This window comes from Arvicola amphibius, chromosome 11, assembly GCF_903992535.2.
Source record: "Arvicola amphibius chromosome 11, mArvAmp1.2, whole genome shotgun sequence".
Taxonomy (NCBI): Eukaryota; Metazoa; Chordata; class Mammalia; order Rodentia; family Cricetidae; genus Arvicola; species Arvicola amphibius.
Genome location: NC_052057.2, coordinates 45,247,521 through 45,266,213, shown reverse-complemented (window position 1 = coordinate 45,266,213; position 18,693 = coordinate 45,247,521). Strand labels below are relative to the sequence as shown.

The 18,693-nt window shown below is 42.9% G+C and overlaps 2 protein-coding genes across 3 annotated transcripts in view; one reads left to right on the top strand and one right to left on the bottom strand.

Moving 5' to 3' along the window:
- Skil (SKI like proto-oncogene) overlaps positions 1 to 17,709 on the bottom strand; it is a 29,362-nt gene extending 11,653 nt beyond the window's left edge. For both annotated transcript variants that reach the window (XM_038347367.1, XM_038347368.1), the window contains exons 1-3: positions 17,575 to 17,709; positions 14,278 to 16,006; positions 552 to 643 (exon numbers count right to left, since the gene is read on the bottom strand). In XM_038347367.1, the coding sequence (XP_038203295.1) occupies positions 552 to 643; positions 14,278 to 15,366 (1,181 nt within the window). In that variant the 5' untranslated portion in view covers positions 15,367 to 16,006; positions 17,575 to 17,709. The remainder of the gene's footprint in view (positions 1 to 551; positions 644 to 14,277; positions 16,007 to 17,574) is intronic.
- On the top strand, positions 5,694 to 6,111 carry LOC119826235 (ubiquitin-60S ribosomal protein L40-like). The gene has a single exon (XM_038347369.1). The coding sequence runs from the start codon at positions 5,724 to 5,726 to the stop codon at positions 6,108 to 6,110; it is 387 nt and encodes a 128-aa protein (XP_038203297.1). The 5' UTR covers positions 5,694 to 5,723; the 3' UTR covers position 6,111.
- Positions 17,710 to 18,693: the final 984 nt, after the last annotated feature.

Genomic DNA, 18,693 nt, shown 5'->3' with positions numbered 1-18,693 from the left:
GCGGGGTGCACACCTCTAATCTCAGCACTCAGGAGGCAGAAGCAGGTAGATTTCATGAGTTCAAGATCAGCCTGGACTATCTAAGGAGGCCAGGCTGGGGTATCTAGTGAGAATCTGTTTCAAGCAAAAAACAACAAAACAAAACAGCAAAGTAACACACTCTTGAAGAGTCAGTTTACCTCTTAAAGGTAAATAAAAAAAAATTAATTCTTTCAATTTCTACTTCAAAGTAGAAATTTTGTATTTCTAGAAAAAAAACACCTAATAAAGATTATTGTAAATGTTCAATACAATTTTACAACTCACTTCATTTTAGACTCTTTGATTATTTTTTCTAGTAAAATAGCTAAACAACTTTCCTATGATTAAAAACAAGCAAAGGTGTGTTCAATGCTGACGTACTTGTCTGAAACAACTCTGAATCTTCGAAGTCTATTATCAGGAAAAACCTAAAGGTAAGTGATTTCAGTTTTCATTCCTCACAATGATACCTAACAGACAGCTGTTAATAAATCATAAACAAGCAAACAAACAAATGGAAACTCACTTACCTGGGGTGTAAAAACGTCTGAGAAACATGGTCACCTTCCTGTTTTATAACAGGATACCAGGATGGCAATTCCATTCCGGACGGTGTATCTGTCTGCAGGAGTATGTGGAAAGGAACGTTACTGAGCGCAAAGATAACTTCTCTATGTTTAGTGTCTTTAAGGGATAGAACCCATGGATTAAGCCCAGGGCCTCGGCCGTGTTATGAAAGCACTCTGAATTGGGCTTCATCGCTGCTCCCTGGCAGGGCTGCAGAACAAGTGTCATATTTTTAAGATTCATTGTCTACTAAATACTCTCCCACAGTGCTCTGTCTCATTTCTTAAAGCTTAGCAACTGCTACTATCTGGTCTCATGTTCTAATATGTATACTCAAATGACATGGCTTAACAGAAACAATTTCACACTTTGGGAATCGATTCCAAATAATATAACAGGACCCCGAAAATACACAGCACTGAGAACCTCTGACTCCCGCTCACTCTTGCTCACACTCATACCCAGCTGCTACCTGACAGCACTGCACTTTCTAGAATTTTAACTAGACACCATTCTATAGCAGTAAATACTCTGGCTAGTTAAATCTAAAACTACTGTGCTTGCTAATAAGAACCAGTAAACCATATTCCTCAAATATTAAAAGACTTTTTTTGTTTTTGTTTTTGTTCTTCAAGGCAGGGTTTCTCTGTAGCTTTGGAGCCTGTCCTGGAACTAGATCTTGTAGACCAAGCTGGCCTCGAACTCTCAGAGATCCGCCTGCCTCTGCCTCTCGAATGCTGGGATTAAATATTAAAAAGCTTTTTTAAAAGCACCTATATATAAAGAAACAGGGGGATAACTGGTAATTCCATAAATATTACTGGCTGAGAATTTTACATACTCTGCTTAATTCTAATAAAATGCCCCCCTCCACAAAGCAGTTTAAAACAGTTTAAAACCTTAGAAGAATGAACTATGGTTCTAGCATCTTCCTAATTTTGGCCTGCTCTATATTTTCTCCTCCTCAACTATTTCCACCATGGTCATTACCTGCTCTTGTGGGACAACAGGGAGCACGGGTTCCTGAGAGAAAGGGAAAGGAACCAGACTGAGGCAGACGCCAGACAGGATGTGGACAAATCTAAGACAGTGAGTTAAAGGAAGGCTAGCCTGAAAAGACAGCTGGATATTTTTCTGCACCCTTGCTTCTGAGAGGCTCCAATGCAATCTGCAATTCGGAAGTACGTGGAAGAATGACATGATGAAAATACAGGGCTGAGGGTGGGGCTCAGTGTAGAGTACTCGCCTGGCAGACGTAAGACTGAGTTCAATTTCCAGTACCACACATAAAGGTGCCCCACCTAAGGGAAGGTCACCAACACTAAGAATTGGGGAAGCTGGTTACTCGTCCCAGTATTTCAGGTCAGGAAAGAATACAAAGGAAAGTCATGCAGATCTTATCAAAAAGTCAAATCAACTCCAAATTGGTCTGGGGGCTGGGGTGGGGGACATCTTGCTAACGGAGAAAACCAAAGTAAATGAAGAAACTTTGAACAGATCAGACACTAAAACAAAAAAGAGCCAAAAACAGAAGGAACAACCCCTAGAATAAACATTACACAACTTCATAATCCAGAAATGACTTTAACTCCAATAAAAAAGTTTTTAAAAGAAGAAAATAAAAGGCAAGGCTGAGTGAGGTGACTGAGTGTTAAAGACACTGGCATCAAGCCTGACAATTCTGAGTTCAACCTGTGGAACAAAGACAGGAGGAGAGAGTGACTCTGACCTCCACACATATGCCATGGCACATGATCTCACCCAAATAAATAAATACAATTTTTAAAATTTAGAAAATAAAAATTAAAAGCATGATAATTTGTATGTTTTCTAAGAATTATTGGGTAAGGAATTTGAAACACAAATAAGACTACAATATTATAGAGATAAAGAATATTTTTATAAGTTAATCTTTATTTTTATTTTCCATGCATATAAATACTTTGCTTGTATGTATGCCTTGGATCATGTGTGTACAGTCTATGGAAGCCAGAAGAGGGCATCAGATCCCCTGGAACTAGAGTTACAAGATGGCCTTGTGGGTGGTGGGAATCAAACCCAGGTCCTCTAGAAGAGCAACCAATTAACTACTGAGCCACCACAAGAATAGAATACTTGAAAGGATTTAAGAGTTGGTTATCTATTGAAGACTTCTATGTGAGTAGACGATTTCTTTCTGAAAACTTCACAAAGCTGATAAAATGGTCAAGATTCAAATAAACATCACAGTTCTGATGGATTATTCAGAATCTTGGCAGATTCAACCACTTATTTACAAAGTAAACCAATCAATTGTTTGCAGTTTCTCAGCCTACAGAAGATTAAAAAGAGAACTGACTTCTGGCAACAAATACTAAATGATAAATGTTCACAGACAGCTGACAACCTGATAAAAAAGAGAATTACAAAAAATAATCATAAAAATTGCTATACAGCAAGATAATCTGAGGATGCCAGCATAGGTCAGGCCAAGTCATTTACTACATTTCAATTGTGTGCTTTGAGTTCTATGGTAGCTGGTACTTAAGTCTTGAATCCCGATGACATCAAATTATATTCTGCATACTACTTAGATCTAAACTTATTTGAAGCACTTAAATTCATCTTAAATGTTTACACTTTCAGGGATCTGAAGAGTGGCTCAGTTGTTAAGAGCCCTGGATGCTCTTGTAGGCGACCTAGGTTCATCCCAACACCCAAAAGAAGGCTCACAACCATCTCTAGTTCCAGCTCTATGGGATCCAACATCCTCTTTTGATCTCCAAGGGTACCAAGTATGTATGTAGTGCACAAACATAAATACATACAAGCTAAACATTCATACACAGAAAAAGTAAACCTTTTATAACGACCCAAATGGCACATTTATTTCAAAAGCCTTTAATTTTTTTAAACACTGTAATTCTTAAGAGTAGCTTAATAGGCAAAATATTTTGCATTCCAACTCTATTTGATAAGAGGATGTGCGGATAAGCATCCGTAAAGTACTCTAACAAACCAAAGAAAGCTAAGGTTACCTTGAATTAAATATAATTTTTTGGTTAAACTCACTTAAAAAAACCCCTTTAATCGATCTTATATATAAAAGAATTCTTGATATACTGCCCACTAAGTCATTTTCAGACTTTTTAAAGTTAAAACCACTCAACTGAACCACACATTTAAAAGGTTTATCAGGTACAGATACTGGAATCTGAAATCTTCAGAATAGCTTGCAAAAAGTTTTCAAAAACCTTGAGATGGAATCTGATTTCAAAGCTCTACTTTGACTTGTGTGGTAATTTTATTCATAATCTGAGCACAATGCGTCTTTTTTTATTTTTGAGGCAGTGGCTCACTATGTAGACTAGGGTGGTCTTGAACTCTGAGATCTACTTCCTTTGCTTCTCAAGTACTAGGTAAGATTAAGGGCTTGAGCCACCATGCCTAGTCATGCCATTATTTTAGCAATATCTCTGAAACATGACCTTAAGTAGCTGTATTTGTTTATTTTTAATTATTCACCCTCTCAATTTCTATTCTTTATTTCCTATTCTCACATCAATCAACCAAAGAGTTGCAGACCACAAGTTCTGAGCAAAGCCCATGTTCTAGTTTGCTTTCTGCTGCTATGCTAAATGCCATGACTAAAAGCAATTTGGGGGAAAGAATTTATTTGGCTCACGCTTCCAATTACGAGTCCATCACCATGGGAAGTCAGGACAGGAACTTGAGGCAGGAACTGAATGAAGCAGACACCCACAGAAGGCTGTTTACTGTCTTGCTCCCTGACTGTCTGCTAATTTTCTTATACAGCACAAGATCTCCTGGCTCTGGCTGATACTGCCTACAGTGGAGTGAGCCCTTTTATATCAAGTAGCCATCAAGAAAATGCCCCACAGATAAGTCACTCAGGCTAATCTGAGGTTCCTTCAGATAACTGTGGACTACGCCAAGCAGACAACTGAAGCTAGCCAGAACACTCTCTAGTGATTATCTAGACTGCTCCTAGCCAAAGTCAGAATTCCCAATTTCACCTTAGTAAGTGGCTATCCAGACTCTGAACAGTAACTTCAAACAAGTCAAGCACAATTTTGCTTTTGTATTTTCAGTATCTAGCACCATGCCTACCATGCAGTATTTGTTGAATGATTTTGAATGACGGGGTAGCTCTGTAATTCCAGGATAGCACTATAAGGGTATTGTGGCAAGAAGCTGCAATGATTCCATGGCCAAGTATCTGCCCACCATACGTGAGGCTGAGGATTAAATCTCCAACACCAAGAAGGAGGAGAGGAGGGCAGGACAAAGGATGAGAGGGAGTAGCACACGGTTACTGGCCACCGTGAATCTCAAAAGACAGTCGTCACATTTGGCATCTTTAACTGAACATGTTTGGCTACATTTTCTCTGATGTACAAATTAAATAATACAAATACAAAGAAAATGCACAATGCCAACAGTGATAAAGTACTGCAAGTTAATTTTGCCTAAAATGCTGTGGTAAGCCATAAACACATCTAACAAATTATTCTAACTACATGTTAAAAACAATTAAGCACGTATTATAAAATGAAACATTCACAGACATGCCAGATTTTCTCTCCGAAGCCTACATTTGTCTCAACATACAAATTAGGTTTTCAGAAAAAAAGAATATAATTAAACAGAACAGTAGTAATGTTCCTGATCAGATATACAAATTAGATATCAAAATGGGAGCCTTTTATCTTACCACTCAATGTGGGACAATTTATTCCTTTCTGTACTTAAACATTAAACAATAAGCATTTCATCCCCTGGCAGACAGAAGGGCATCATGTGTAGTTTAAGGCAGTCTTCCTATTTTAGAATGCTTCTACAGCTGGGCTGTCCCACTATGTCATCCTTTCAGACAGACAAGCAAAGTTTTAGATACATTATTTTAATCCAAAATTTCTTTTTCTACTAGACACCAATACAACACCTATGAGAGCAAAATTGAAAGGATACCAATATATTTTTAATAAATAATAACCACTTTAAATACAAAAGCACATCCACCTGCTCAGCACTACTTGTATTCACACTGCACTAAAGTCCTTAGAGGAGTACTAGACCCACATTCAAGAATAAACTTGGCTTTTCAACGCGGCGACCGAGCGGCAGACGCCAACATGCAGATCTTTGTGAAGATCCTGACGGGCAAGACCATCACTCTTGAGGTCGAGCCCAGTGACACCATCGAGAATGTCAAGGCCAAGATCCAAGACAAGGAAGGCATCCCACCTGACCAGCAGAGGCTGATATTTGCCGGCAAGCAGCTGGAGGATGGCCGGACCCTGTCCGACTACAACATCCAGAAAGAGTCCACCTTGCACCTGGTGCTTCGTCTGCGTGGTGGCATCATCGAGCCGTCCCTTCGCCAGCTTGCCCAGAAGTACAACTGTGACAAGATGATCTGCCGCAAGTGCTATGCACGCCTGCACCCCCGTGCAGTCAACTGCCGCAAGAAGAAGTGCGGCCACACCAACAACCTGCGCCCCAAGAAGAAGGTCAAATAAAGCTGGGACCATAACTGGCCCACAACCCTGGGACCAAATAAAGTCCCCTTCCATCCAGTGGAGCAGTAAAAAAAAAAAAAAAAAAAAAGAATAAACTTGGCTTTTAAGTGGTATGCTTGGTTTCAATTATAACATCAGATTAATATTATACTCTTTAATTTTTAATGAACACTAAGTTTTAAATGTGTTTACATTTAGAGTGAGTGTAAGACTGTATTTGTGAGTTGTGTGTGTGTGTGTGTGTGTGTGTGTGTTTTCAAAACACAATTTTCATGAAACAGTTCTACCATTTGTAACCTGGGGACTGAACTCAAGTTTGATGGCAAATGCCCCTACCCACTATCATCTTGCTGCCCCCTTCCCCAAAAATCTTTTAAAAGCAGGATTGTTTTAAATGCTACAAATATGCCAGGCAGTGGTGATGCAAGTCTTTAATCCCAGTACTCTGGAGGCAGAGGCAGGCAGATCTGTGAGTTGAATGCCATCCTAGTTCCAGGACAGCCCAAGATTGTTACACAGTGAAACCCTGTCTCAAAAACCATAAAACACAAACAATAAAAAGCTACAAATGGGGGTGGAAAGATGGTTTAGTGGTTAAGAGAACTGGGTTCTCTTTTAGAATTCCCAGCACTCACACAATAACCCACCCATATCTGTAACTGCAGTCTCAGTGGGTCTGACACTCTCCGCTGGTCTCTCTGCAGGCACAAGACATACATTCAGGGGCTGGAGAGATGGCTCAGTAGTTAAGAGCACTGACTGCTCTTCCAGAGGACCTGGGTTCAAGTCCTAGCACCCACATGGCAGCTCACAGTCTGTAACTCTAAGATCTGACATCCTCACGAGGACATACATGTAGCAAAACATCAATGCAAATAAAATAAAAATAAATTTAAAAAAGACATACATTCAGACCAAACAACTCACACACATACAATAAAAGTTAAGAAATGCTACAAATAATAAATAATAATCATTTTTAAATTTTTGGGTTCAAAGATAGTACACCAGCTGGTAAGTTTAAGAGTCTTAAGAGCGGGGCAGTGGTGGCGCACGCCTTTTATCCCAGCACTCGGGAGGCAGAGGCAGGTGGATCTCTGTGAGTCCGAGGCCAGCCTGGTCTACAAGAGCTAGTTCCAGGACAGACACCAAAGCTACAAGGAAACCTTGTCTCGAAAAAACCCAAAAGTCTTAATGGAATGCTTATATAAAAAATACAATGCACATTATTATGTAATACATTCAACATCAATTGTCAGCAACCTTACCAAGGAAACTAGATAACCTAGATGCTATTGCTTAAGAAATGCCTCCTTTGGTATGGTACCCCTGCACTGGCTCTTCATATCATATATAACAAAGATATTCAAGTGGTCAATAAAGGATTTCAGAAGTATACAAAGTACCTCCTACCCAATAGCTGCCAACAACTTTTACTGAAAGAAATCCAATCCCTCAGATGGTATCCAGTTTCCTCAGTGTGCCCAGCATGTTGTGAATGAGCATGTCAACAATTGAAATAAACGTGTTACGAGGTAGCCAACAGCTACTTAGGAGCTTTTCGGGCTTAGGTTTATGCCTCACTTGACTAAGAATTAACCCAATGCAAAACTGAAGCACTATGATCTAAGCACCTGTATTAACTTATCGAGGGCTGATCCCCTGGATCACAGGGAGTCACATCAGTGCCTGCTGCTCACACTGAAGTTCAAACTTCCCACACACCTGACAAAGCCCAGCTGGAAAGCAAAGGCTGCACTTCTTCTAATAAATATATAGCCATTATCTTACACTTCATGTGAAGTTGGTAGCCTGCACTTCTTCTAATTAATATATAGCCATTATCTTACACTTCATGTGAAGTTGGGAGCACCGTTCTCCCTTTGCAACCTGAACTGATAAAACTCTTGTCAAGGAATTAACAAAGAAATTAAGAAAAAATGTTATGCTGTAACTATTGCTATAAACTTTACAAACATCAATGTGCTGGACCCCCGCCCCAGGTGCTTGGGATCAAAGCCCAGAGCCTTGTACACAGCAGCCAAGCCTCCAGCCACTGAGTCACATCCTCAGACAGTTAGGCAGACGGAGTTCTAGTTTGTTCTCTGTCACTGTGACGAAACACTGACGAAAACAACTTGGGGAGGAAAGAAAGGTTTATGTAACCTTCACTTCCAAATCACAGTCCACTGAGGGAACTCGGGACAGCTCAGGCAGGAATCAAGGCAGCAGAAGAAAATGAAGCAGGAAAGTTGGCTTGCTCATCTTCCTTGCTTCTACAAGCCAGGAACATCTGCCCAGGGGGGTGTCCCTTCCACATCAATTAGAAATAAAGAAACTGTCCCAAAGACAAGCCACAGGCCAATCTGATTGAGATAATCCCCCAATTCAGACTTCTTCAGATAACCCTGGCAGCTGAAGTCAACTAGGAAAAGCAGCAACCTCAATGCCATAACTGTATTTTCACTGAAATATCTGTCAAAATGTTTAACATGTATAAATCTAAGGCTTTCTGCCTATATGGATGGTTACCAGAAGGGCAAAAGGGTAATGAAACCTCTGCAATTGTCTGTAAATTACCATCTGTGGATAATCAAACCTAGGTTCTCTACAAGAGCGGTAAATGGTCTAACCACTGAGCCAGATCTCCAGATGCAAAAAAACTCTTTAAGATTTCAGAGGAGGCATCTTTTTCCATGTTTCAGCTTTTAATTTCACTGACTCTATATCTGAGATTTTTAAAAATTATTTATGTGCATTGGTGCTTTGCCTGTATGTATGTCTGTGTGAAGGTGTCAGATTCTCTGGAACTGGAGTTACAGTTGTAAGCTTCCAGGTGGGTGCTGAGAATTGAACCCATGTCTTCTGAAAGAGTGGCCACTGCTCTTAAGCGCTGAGTCATCTCTCCAGCCCCTAAAATTGTTTCCTTTTAGGCAGCACATAATTGTACTATTTTTAGCCAATCTAGTAAATCTGACCATTAATTGGGAGTGTTTAGATCATTTACATTTGCTGCTATTATTAATATCACTGCGTTCCGTCTAACGTCTTATTATTAGTACTCCATTTGTCCTCCTTGTGCTTTCAAAATTAAAAATAAAAGTAAGGCTTTATTTTTCTATCTTAGTTGGAAACACATGCATTTAAAAAATATGGTCTGATTTGGGCCTTCAAATAATGTTCACTACCAATATAAAAAGAAAATTGGCCTTACTGTGTATAATATCCTCAATTTTCTATTTTATTCTATTTTGTGTTGGCTTTTTGTAAAATACTAATGACCTACTAAAATGATTTCATGCTCCTTCCTTCTGACCTTCTCAACCTGGTTATGAAGAGGATTAAAAATGCCAAGACACTGACTGTGTGTGGTGAACTGATCCTTTCCAGCAGGCTGGAATGGCACTGGCACACTGCACTGTTCTTGGGAGACCTGACAAAGCCGCTCCCTAGGCATTTCCTGCAGGGCTGACTTCTCTCATGGAGCCCCACAGGAGAAAAAAGGTACAGAGGGAAAGTTGTAGTGAAAAGGAACTCAAGATAAAAAGAACCAATATCTAACTTTTTTTAAATCGTGTTTCTTAAAAAATGTTAACAATTCCATTTTAAATTAAAAAATTAATACATCCTATTTTTTCATTAAAACTTGGCAGTACTATTCCCAAAGCATTCTAAAACTTTACAATAAAATCAAGGAACTCCTACTACTAAAAGAATAAACTGAAAACTCAATCACGATCAACTCCCTATCAAGAGTCACTGCCAAAGAAATGGTGAACCAAACTTTGACCCAATCTAAACAAGTCTGTACTGGGCTCCATTATCCAAAACCTCAAAGTGATCAACTATCCTAGGAATGGGCATCATCTCCAAGGGAACCAATCGACATACCTGTTTGGGCTGCAGTCTACTAGTACAAATAATTTAAATGTTTCTGCTTCTTATGACAGACCTGTTTCATGTTTGGTAAGTGAAGATATGTAGGAGGAATCTTCATGTATACATTAATATTTCAGTAATCATTCAATACCATCTGATATCTCTATACAAAAGGCTTTCAACTTCCAAATGCTTTCACATTCATTCTCCCATTTGATGAGTTATACTAAGTTGTGTATATAGAAACTATATACATTTTAAAAGGGTAAGCCACTGTTTTTTTTTTTTTTAATCCTGCTGGATGCTTTTAATCCCAGCACTCAGGAGGCAGAGGCAGGCAGATCTGAGTTTGAGGCCAGCCTGGTCTACAGAGCAAGTTCCAGGACAGTCAGGGTTACACAGAGAAACCCTGTCATGGGAAAAAAAAAATTCTTTGGGCTAGGGAGGTTTGCTACTTCAGTGGTAGAACACATGCCTAGCAAGGGCAAAGCTTTGGGTTCGACCTCAGAACTACAAAAAAATATAATACCAAATATCAAAATAACATCTTTGCTTACTTCCATCATTAGGGGTATAACAAAACCAGTTATAATACACACACACACACACACACACACACACTCTGCAAGAGAGGAGAAATGTGTTCCAGTGATCACTACAGAAACAAAAATGCCAAACTACAGGGAGTGAAACGGTTCATGTTTTCTTGGGGAGGGGTGTACTGAAGCTCAACCCAGGGCTAACACAAGGTACACATTTTCTCTACTAGCCAGGAGAAAATACTTTTAAGTTGTTTATCTTTAGGAAATCTGTCTGCATTACAGATAACCTAAAAATCAGTACTCCCTTTGTATATAGTAAAACTATCCTATCATACTAGAGTAGATGAGTCTAACTTAGAAATCTTAATTTTAATAAACTTCAAGGGCATATACCACCTTTTAAAAATAATTTTTGTATGTTATATGCACAAGTGTTTGTCTGAATATTAATTATATGCCTGCTGCCTTCAAAGGGCAGGGGAGGGCTTTACTTAGATCCCATGGGACTGGAGTTAGAGATGGCTGTGAGCTGCCATGAGGGTGCTGGGAACCAAAGCTTCATCCTCAGTAAGAGCAACTAGCGCTCTTCTCTCTCCAGCCTGGCATATACCAATTTTAACTAGTGAATTAGAGATGACCAGTGAGACTCACCTAAAATTCTGTGGTAAGCTAACTAAAAATGACCTCTTCCTATGTGCTTGAAATAGTCTTGAGCATCATCCCTCAGGTTTATCTGCCAATAATGTACTTACTTAGTCTTGCTCTGAAAGCAAAGACTCGATCTGATTCTTATCTGTCTGAATACCAACTTAAGGCGAAAAAGAATTAGGAAAACAGTATTTTTGCATATTAGTTATGCATTCTAAAACACAACAACCACTTTTTAAAATAAAAAGCACACCAAAAAAACCCTACTATCAGTCTGGAAATACCCATTTTACAGTGCAAGCCAAGCATATCTAAATTTATATGCATTATTTTTCTTTTGAGACAAGGTCTCATGTAGCCTTCAATCTCCCTACCTTGAAAGGATGACTCTCCACTTCCCAAATACAAATCTGCAGGTGCCACCGCCCCCACCCCACAACTTATACAATGCTGGGGATCAAACCCAGGACTTTGTGCAGGTTAGATAAGCTCTCTACAACTATGTATGTATCCAGACCCATCATGCATATCTCTGACAACCTAAGAAAGGGTCCAGAATGTTTTAGTTTCTACAAAGAATAAGCTTAGTTCTAGGATAAACTCAGTTCTCTGAAGAATAGTTAACCTTACCCCACTTATTCCTAGAATCTAAATATAGCTAACTATGCAAATTAAATATTAGTTATGCAAATAAACAGCTTGTTGGTCATTACTAATGTAATTTCTGTTATTTAGAATTAAGTTCCTACATTTCCAGCAAGTGTCTGTATTTTCAGGTTTCTTTTTATTCTAATCCAAAACCAGTATTTTGACTACATAAATCATATCAAATTACATTGGTCACGCTAAATATAATTTCCTTCATATAGAAGCTTAAAATATCCAGCACAGTCTTTGAGCTAAACAAAAGACTGATTTGCCATTTTAAAATGAGTTTCCTCATCAATTTGGTTTGTCTGACAACCAACAACTAAAATTAAAATTCCCTGAATACCCAAACATGCTGGCCAACCCGACTATCTTCCCATGTAAGTACTACAGTTTCGTGCAGTCAATAAAAAATTTAAGAGCCATGTGCTAAACTAAGCTCTAGTACTATTCCTCAAATTCAGCTTCTGCTACTTCAGGGAAATGTCTAGCCTTGAAGTCAGACCTACCTTCAGCTCCTCCTACCAGGCACCAGTTAGTTACACACCAGATACAAGGAAAAAAGTTCAAGTCACTTCCCTCACAGATCCTTAAAACCTACCTCTCCACATTTAGAGATTTTAAAACTGCTTAAGCACTGTTAAATACAAACCCTAATTTTTTCTTCTAAAAGGTTTGATGAAATTTTCTTAAATTTCTCTAACTTCCTTCAATTCACATAAAACTGGAAACATGGCCCAAAACCTCCAGCAAACACTGAGAAAAACAAAACAAAAAAACTAAAATAAGGAAGACTCTTATTCCTTCCCAAAATCAAATAAAAAATGTATCTATATTACTATATCCCAAGTGAAGGACAGTTTTAATTGTTTCAGTAAATTTATCTTTTCAAAAGAAACTCAGCCATGTTTCTCGATGGGTTTTCACCCAAGCGCAGAACAGGTATTCTAAGAACACTTGTCAGGAGTAACGGCCAGAGCAAGAGTCCCTGGCAGTAACAGGGCCACTGTCAGACAAGGAAGGGTAGTGGCCCTAATTAGCTAGGGCAAGAAAGAAGTATCAAAAGAAACATCCTTCATGTTCAAATACAGACCTCTGAGCAGGAACTCCAGCACTGCACAAAGAGAGCTATACCAAGTTTCACACTTTGAAGTAATGGCATCAAGTCAATCCTGCTTTAAAACCAGTTAACACTGCACCTGAATAAAACTTATCTAGTGGCCGCTGGCGAGGAGTCTCAGTGCAAACTTTTGGGACAGCAGTGAGTAAGGAAGGAAGGAAAGGTCTAAATTTAATTCTCTCCATGTTGCGCTTGAGCAGCACCTTAAAAGACACTGAAGTTCCCTCAAGAGCTTAAGCACAGAACACCCAATATAAGCCTACCTAACTCTGCTGTGAACAACCTTGAGTTTTTTAATAAACTTTCCTCCGTAAATAGAAAGTGATACTTCAAAGGAGAAAAGAAAAAATAAATAGTGGAAAACTTAAAATGGGATCAATCTTGTCTTCTTGTGTTCTTAAAATGTGATCAATCTTGTCATAAGAATTTATTAAATAAAATTATACATGAAATACAGCTCCAGAGTTAACACTCAATACATTTTAAACAGTGCTAGGTATATTACATACAAATTTTAAACCAAATAGAAAAATATATAAAATAACCACATCAAGGTTTAACACTTCAAACCTCGCCTTTCATTCAGGCATAATAAGATAATTAGTTCTCTTAGCCTAGCAGATAGTGCTGTAGAAAGAGTAATGTTTAAGATCACTTTGCCAATAGCTTGTTATAGCAATAGTTTGTTAATCTGAAATAACCTTTATTCTGCTCCTGTGTCACAACTTTTTGAAAGCATTCCTTTCTTTTCTATTAAAAACAAAATCCTGAGCCGGGCAGTGGTGGCACATGCCTTTAATCCCAGCACTCTCTGTGAGTTCAAAGCCAGTCTGATCTATAGAGGTCCAGGACAGCAAGAGAAATCCTGTCTGGAAAAAACAAAAGACCTAAATCGTGGTTACTAGTACCAAATTACTCAAATATCTTAATTTGACTTGAGTAGAGACCAATCCTCACCAAACCAGTTCTAGCCAGCTGTACCATTTGTGAACGAAGACAACACAACACCAAAGTGCAAAGGAGAGTCCTGGTAACAGATTCAGTCAATTTGCAGGATGTGTGAAAGACTGGCCAAGAGAAGCCACAACACCTCCAGGCTGAGAAGTTATTTGAAACTCAGAGGCTCATTCTCTTACCTGTAAAATGGGAATGATTCTAGTTCTCTCAGATGAGATTATACAGGAAAAAACATTACGGGTAACATGCCACTGCTGGGTTTTGCTCCAACATGAGTAAGTCGAAGCACAGCTTCATAATACAATGCTATAGACACAGAATTAAGAAACCATTACTGCTATTCAAAAATCGCTACTTAAAAAAAGAAACTTGCCTTTGTTTGTGTTCTCTTTCCATTTCTCATGCTAAACTTCTCCTTCATTTCTTCTAAAATTATCTTCAGTTTTTTTTCTTCGGGTGTTCCTAGATATTTTTGGTTCACATGAAGGTAACAGTGCCACTTGGCTGACTCGAAGCCCCAGTGGCAAGTTCTCTTGTCAGGTGACCGGTGAGAATGCATGACAAACGTCTGGGGTGCGAACATTCCACAGCACTCCAGACACTGGATACAGGGAGCATCAGGCTGAACATAGAACTGGGGTGCAAAGAGACCCTGACATTTGCCCAGGCATTCGTGTTCTACTTCAAAGGCACTGCCAGCTTCCTTTAACTGGGCCAAAGAGCTTTTAGCAGGAAGTATACTACCATTTTGAGGAAAGGTTCGAGGCCGCAGTAAGGCGTTGCAGAGTCTTTGCGCATCAGTCAAGGTGATCAGCCCACAGGACGGGGCGTTGAAGGGAAGGATTCCTAGGACTTTTAAGATGTGAAGCTGGTCTGAAGTACAACGTGAACAATATATGTATAGCTCATCACACACTGTGTTTATTTGCTGGAGTGAAAATTCCCGGAGAACAGAATTTAAGACTTGGGGCAAACAGAGTCTCTTTTCTCCTCCAACTTGAAAACAAGAAATAGACTCCCCTTCCAAAACAGTCTGAGTGAGCTCTGTGGAGCTATCAGAAGGGATGAGAAGAGGGCCAGGAAGAACCTGAGGAGATGGAAGAGGCAGGAACACAGTCGGAGACATGCTTTCTTGGGAATAGCGAGCGGAAAATGCTGCTGGTCCACCCAAAGAGCTCTGACTACTCAAATGGAACTGTGCTAGTGTGTGTTTCAGACTGGGGTTTAAATTTAAAGTTTCAGGCATGGAAGTACAGTTTCGCTTGGCCAGCTCTCCATCGACCTCCACCAATGCATCTCCATAGTCATCCAAATGCTCCTTCTTCACCTTGGTTAGCGTTTTTCCATTGGCATGAATGTCTGTCATCATTTTTTTCGCGGGAGGGCTGCCATCATCATCCATTCCATTCAGTTTTTTATTTGAACCCGGAACTAAGGAGAAACTAGACTGTAGGTTTTCCATGATGACACTGGTGTTTTAAATAATTAAGTCTGCAATTGGCATGTTGTACACAGTTGCTAATTTGAAAAGGATAATGTATACAAAAATTATGACTCCCTAGAAAATGTTTAGTTTCCAAAGATGAATTTCTTGCTCAATAAACTTGTGCAAATTGGTTTTGGTTTAGTTATACCTTAGGATACAACAGAAAATACTACAAAATTTCTGATTTGCTTCTAATAAATCATAAGCAGACTTCTGAGAAAAATCTTGTTTTCTTGATTTCTTCGGATATTTGTGTTAAAATAAGGCTAATTTCTCAATTCAATTTGCCTGAAGTTCGGTGTTTTGTCTTCGAAGGAAAGCATGTGCAAAAGTTCTGCCATTACTATATCCTAAAACTACACCCAAACATGAGTTGCAATGATGCAACGGATTTCATTTTTGCCAAGGACATCAAAAAAGAAAGGGGGGGATAACTTCACTGAAAATGGTGGTCCACTGCTCTGTGGTAACAAACTGAAGACTTGTCTAATAAACCTCTACACCAGTAACGGCCTGACTCCACCTGAACTTCTACAATTAAAAAAAATATATACTTAAAAAAAAAAAACCCTGCCCGGTTTTTCAAGGATTACAGTTCACTCTTCTTTTAATTGACCTGGAAGAAGAGAAAAGGGTGGGGAAGAGTTACAATTGAATTTGCTCCAGAGGCCAAAGGGTCAATTTAAAACCAGTTTCTTAATCTTAAACTCAGTTCACTTTACCAAAGGTAACACTTGAGTGACTTTTTTCCATTTAACACCAGTTATCTAAAAGAAACTTCATTTAAGTAGGAAGCAGCCCAGAAGGTGGATAATAGGAGTATTAAATAATATCCCTCCAAATGAGGAAGAGTACAAATTTAGAATGCAAATAAACAAAACTCAGTACCAGAGGCTTTCCCAACTATGCTATTTTAATTAAAAAGTAATCTTTTATCTCATTTTTAAAAGCCTGTATTTTCAGCTCGCATAAAGAACCAGATGCATGTTAATATACCTACCATATGTAACTTAGTCTCAAGTGGATTAATTCATCTAGTCAATATAAACTACCTTTCTGAAATGAAGGGGGGAAAATTATGCTTTCCCTTTAAAAGGTTACCGAATTTGCTTAATGGAAGCCAAAAGCTGTTAAGACTCCATGCCTGGAAATCTCCATCCTTGAGCAAGACTAATCCGGGACAAAAAAGCACAAGGCAGACAGACCTCACAAAGAATGCAAATGGAGGCAGAGTGGGGAGGGGGGGGGAGAGTCTTCTTCCACTTCCCTCCGGGGAGAAAGACCCAAGAGAAGCTGATAAACGAAAATCTTGGCTTTCTAAACTCCCAGCAATTTATGTTAACACAAACCCAAAGGGTTACCGCCGAAAGCCACCTAGCCGCCGTGCCGTGACTTTCGCCACTACAGGGACACCTCAGCCCAAGGCGAGCCAAGGAAAAGGGCAGGAGGCATGACCTAGCCCAGGGGCGCCCCCAAAGCCGTGCGCCCACGCAGACACCCACCCATCTTCGACAGAAGGAGGAAGGACAGAAAAGCAGGGGACTCCGGACGTCTGGTGAGGTGAGAGGGGGCAGAGGGAAGTAGAGGGAGGAGTCCTCCCCACCCCCACCCGAGACTGGGATCACCCCGAGTGCCCTCCCCACATCGCCCCACCGCGGGGGCCGCCGATGGAAATCCCCCACGCAGCCCGTCCGCGGGAAGTTCTCCGGGGTTACCTCGGCGCCCTGGGGCTGCGCCACCCCCCACACCTACCCCGAGCCGTAGCACCCAGGGGGGCGCGGGCAGGTTGGGTGCCTAGCCCGGAAGCCCGCAAGCTCGCGTCGCCGGACGCTCAGAGCTGAGGCCAGCCCGGGGCATCCCCGCCGAGCGCAGACGGCAGGGGGATGGCGGCGATGACCGGTGTACAGGTCTCCCGAGTCCCGGCCGCTCGGGTCAAGTGCAGCGCTATCCCCTGCCAGCCGACCCGTACCGGGATCCGCGAGGCCTGTACCCCGTGGGACCCCCGCCGCGCGCCCCGTGCCCGCGACCCCGCCCGGGACCCCACGCATCCCGGACCCTCCAAGCTGGCCCTCCGCGCCCCGGGAAGCTCCACGGGGTCTGTGGCCTCCCCATCACCCCCGCCGCCGCCTCAGCGTCCCCAGAGGCCGCACGCCCCTCACGTCCCCTCGCGACCTGTGGCCGCACCTGTGCCCGCCGTCGCCGCCGCTCGCCCGCCGCCTTCGCTGTGTCGGCGCCGCTCCGAACCCCACACACATCGCTACACACAGCCTCTGACGTCACCCGGCCCTCGGCCCGCCCACGTCACTGCGGAGACACGGCTTCCCGCAGACGCCGCCGCCGTCTCCGGCCGCCCGGGGGACAGCGAGGGCGGCGGGCGGAGGAGGGGAGGGAACGAAGCCAGCCGCGCCGCGCGGCCCCGCGCCAGCCAGTCCCTCGGGCGCGCGCGCCGTCTGGCCTATTGTGGCTCCTCGCGGGCTGCGCGCTCACGTCTCTCCGCCCCCCCCGGGCGCGCGCCTGGCGCTCCGCCGCGCACGCGCGTGCGCCTGCTCTTCCCCGCCCCCTCCCCCGCGCGTGCCCCGCGCTGTTGGCCCGGCGCGCCGTCTGGGCGGCTGGCGCACGGCGCTGTCTGCGGTGCCCGGCGCAGACAGGATGTTCCCTCGGCCCCACCCCCGCCGCCCTCCTTCCTTCCTCGAGTCGCCCAGCCGGCTGTCTGGGGCCGCCCCCGCCACGCCCGCCGCCGTGTGGAGACGGGCCAGAGCCGGGGGCGCCCTGGCCGCTGGGCCGCCGGGCGGCGGGCGGGGGGGGGGATGAGGGGGCAGGGCGCGGCGGGCTGCACTGTGCGCGACCCCGGCAGCTGGCGGCGCCCGGGGTCAGGCTCGGCCACCCTCCCAACCCCCCCCTCCGGGCCGCAGCTGGCCGCCCGCCCCGCCCCGGAGGTGGCCGGCGGGTGGCTCCCCGCCGCGACCCCTGGGGTGAACCGGCCGCGCAGACGCCCCCGCCCGGAGCCGGCGACCCCCGCGCCACTCCCTCCCCCCGGCCTGGCGCGCAGACGTCGCGGGGCCCCTCGCCCCCGTGGGGCCTCCCGCAGCGGCCGCCCTGCCAGCTGCCGGCGCTGAGCCCCGCCTGGCCGCGCTAGGGTGGCCTCGCCCGGTCGCCTGGCGGCCGCCATCCCCCAAAACACCGCCGTTTCCGCACCGCCGGGACAGACCTGACTGCCCCAGCTGCTCTCGCCCTCCACAGTGACCCGTTCTAATTCACTGAGCTCGTCGTTTGGGGTTTTCACGTTTTTCTTTTTTTTTTCCA

Bases quoted from the DNA above. Each gene is read 5' to 3' on its own strand.
- LOC119826235 (XM_038347369.1), top strand. From the start codon at position 5,724: ATGCAGATCTTTGTGAAGATCCTGACGGGCAAGACCATCACTCTTGAG.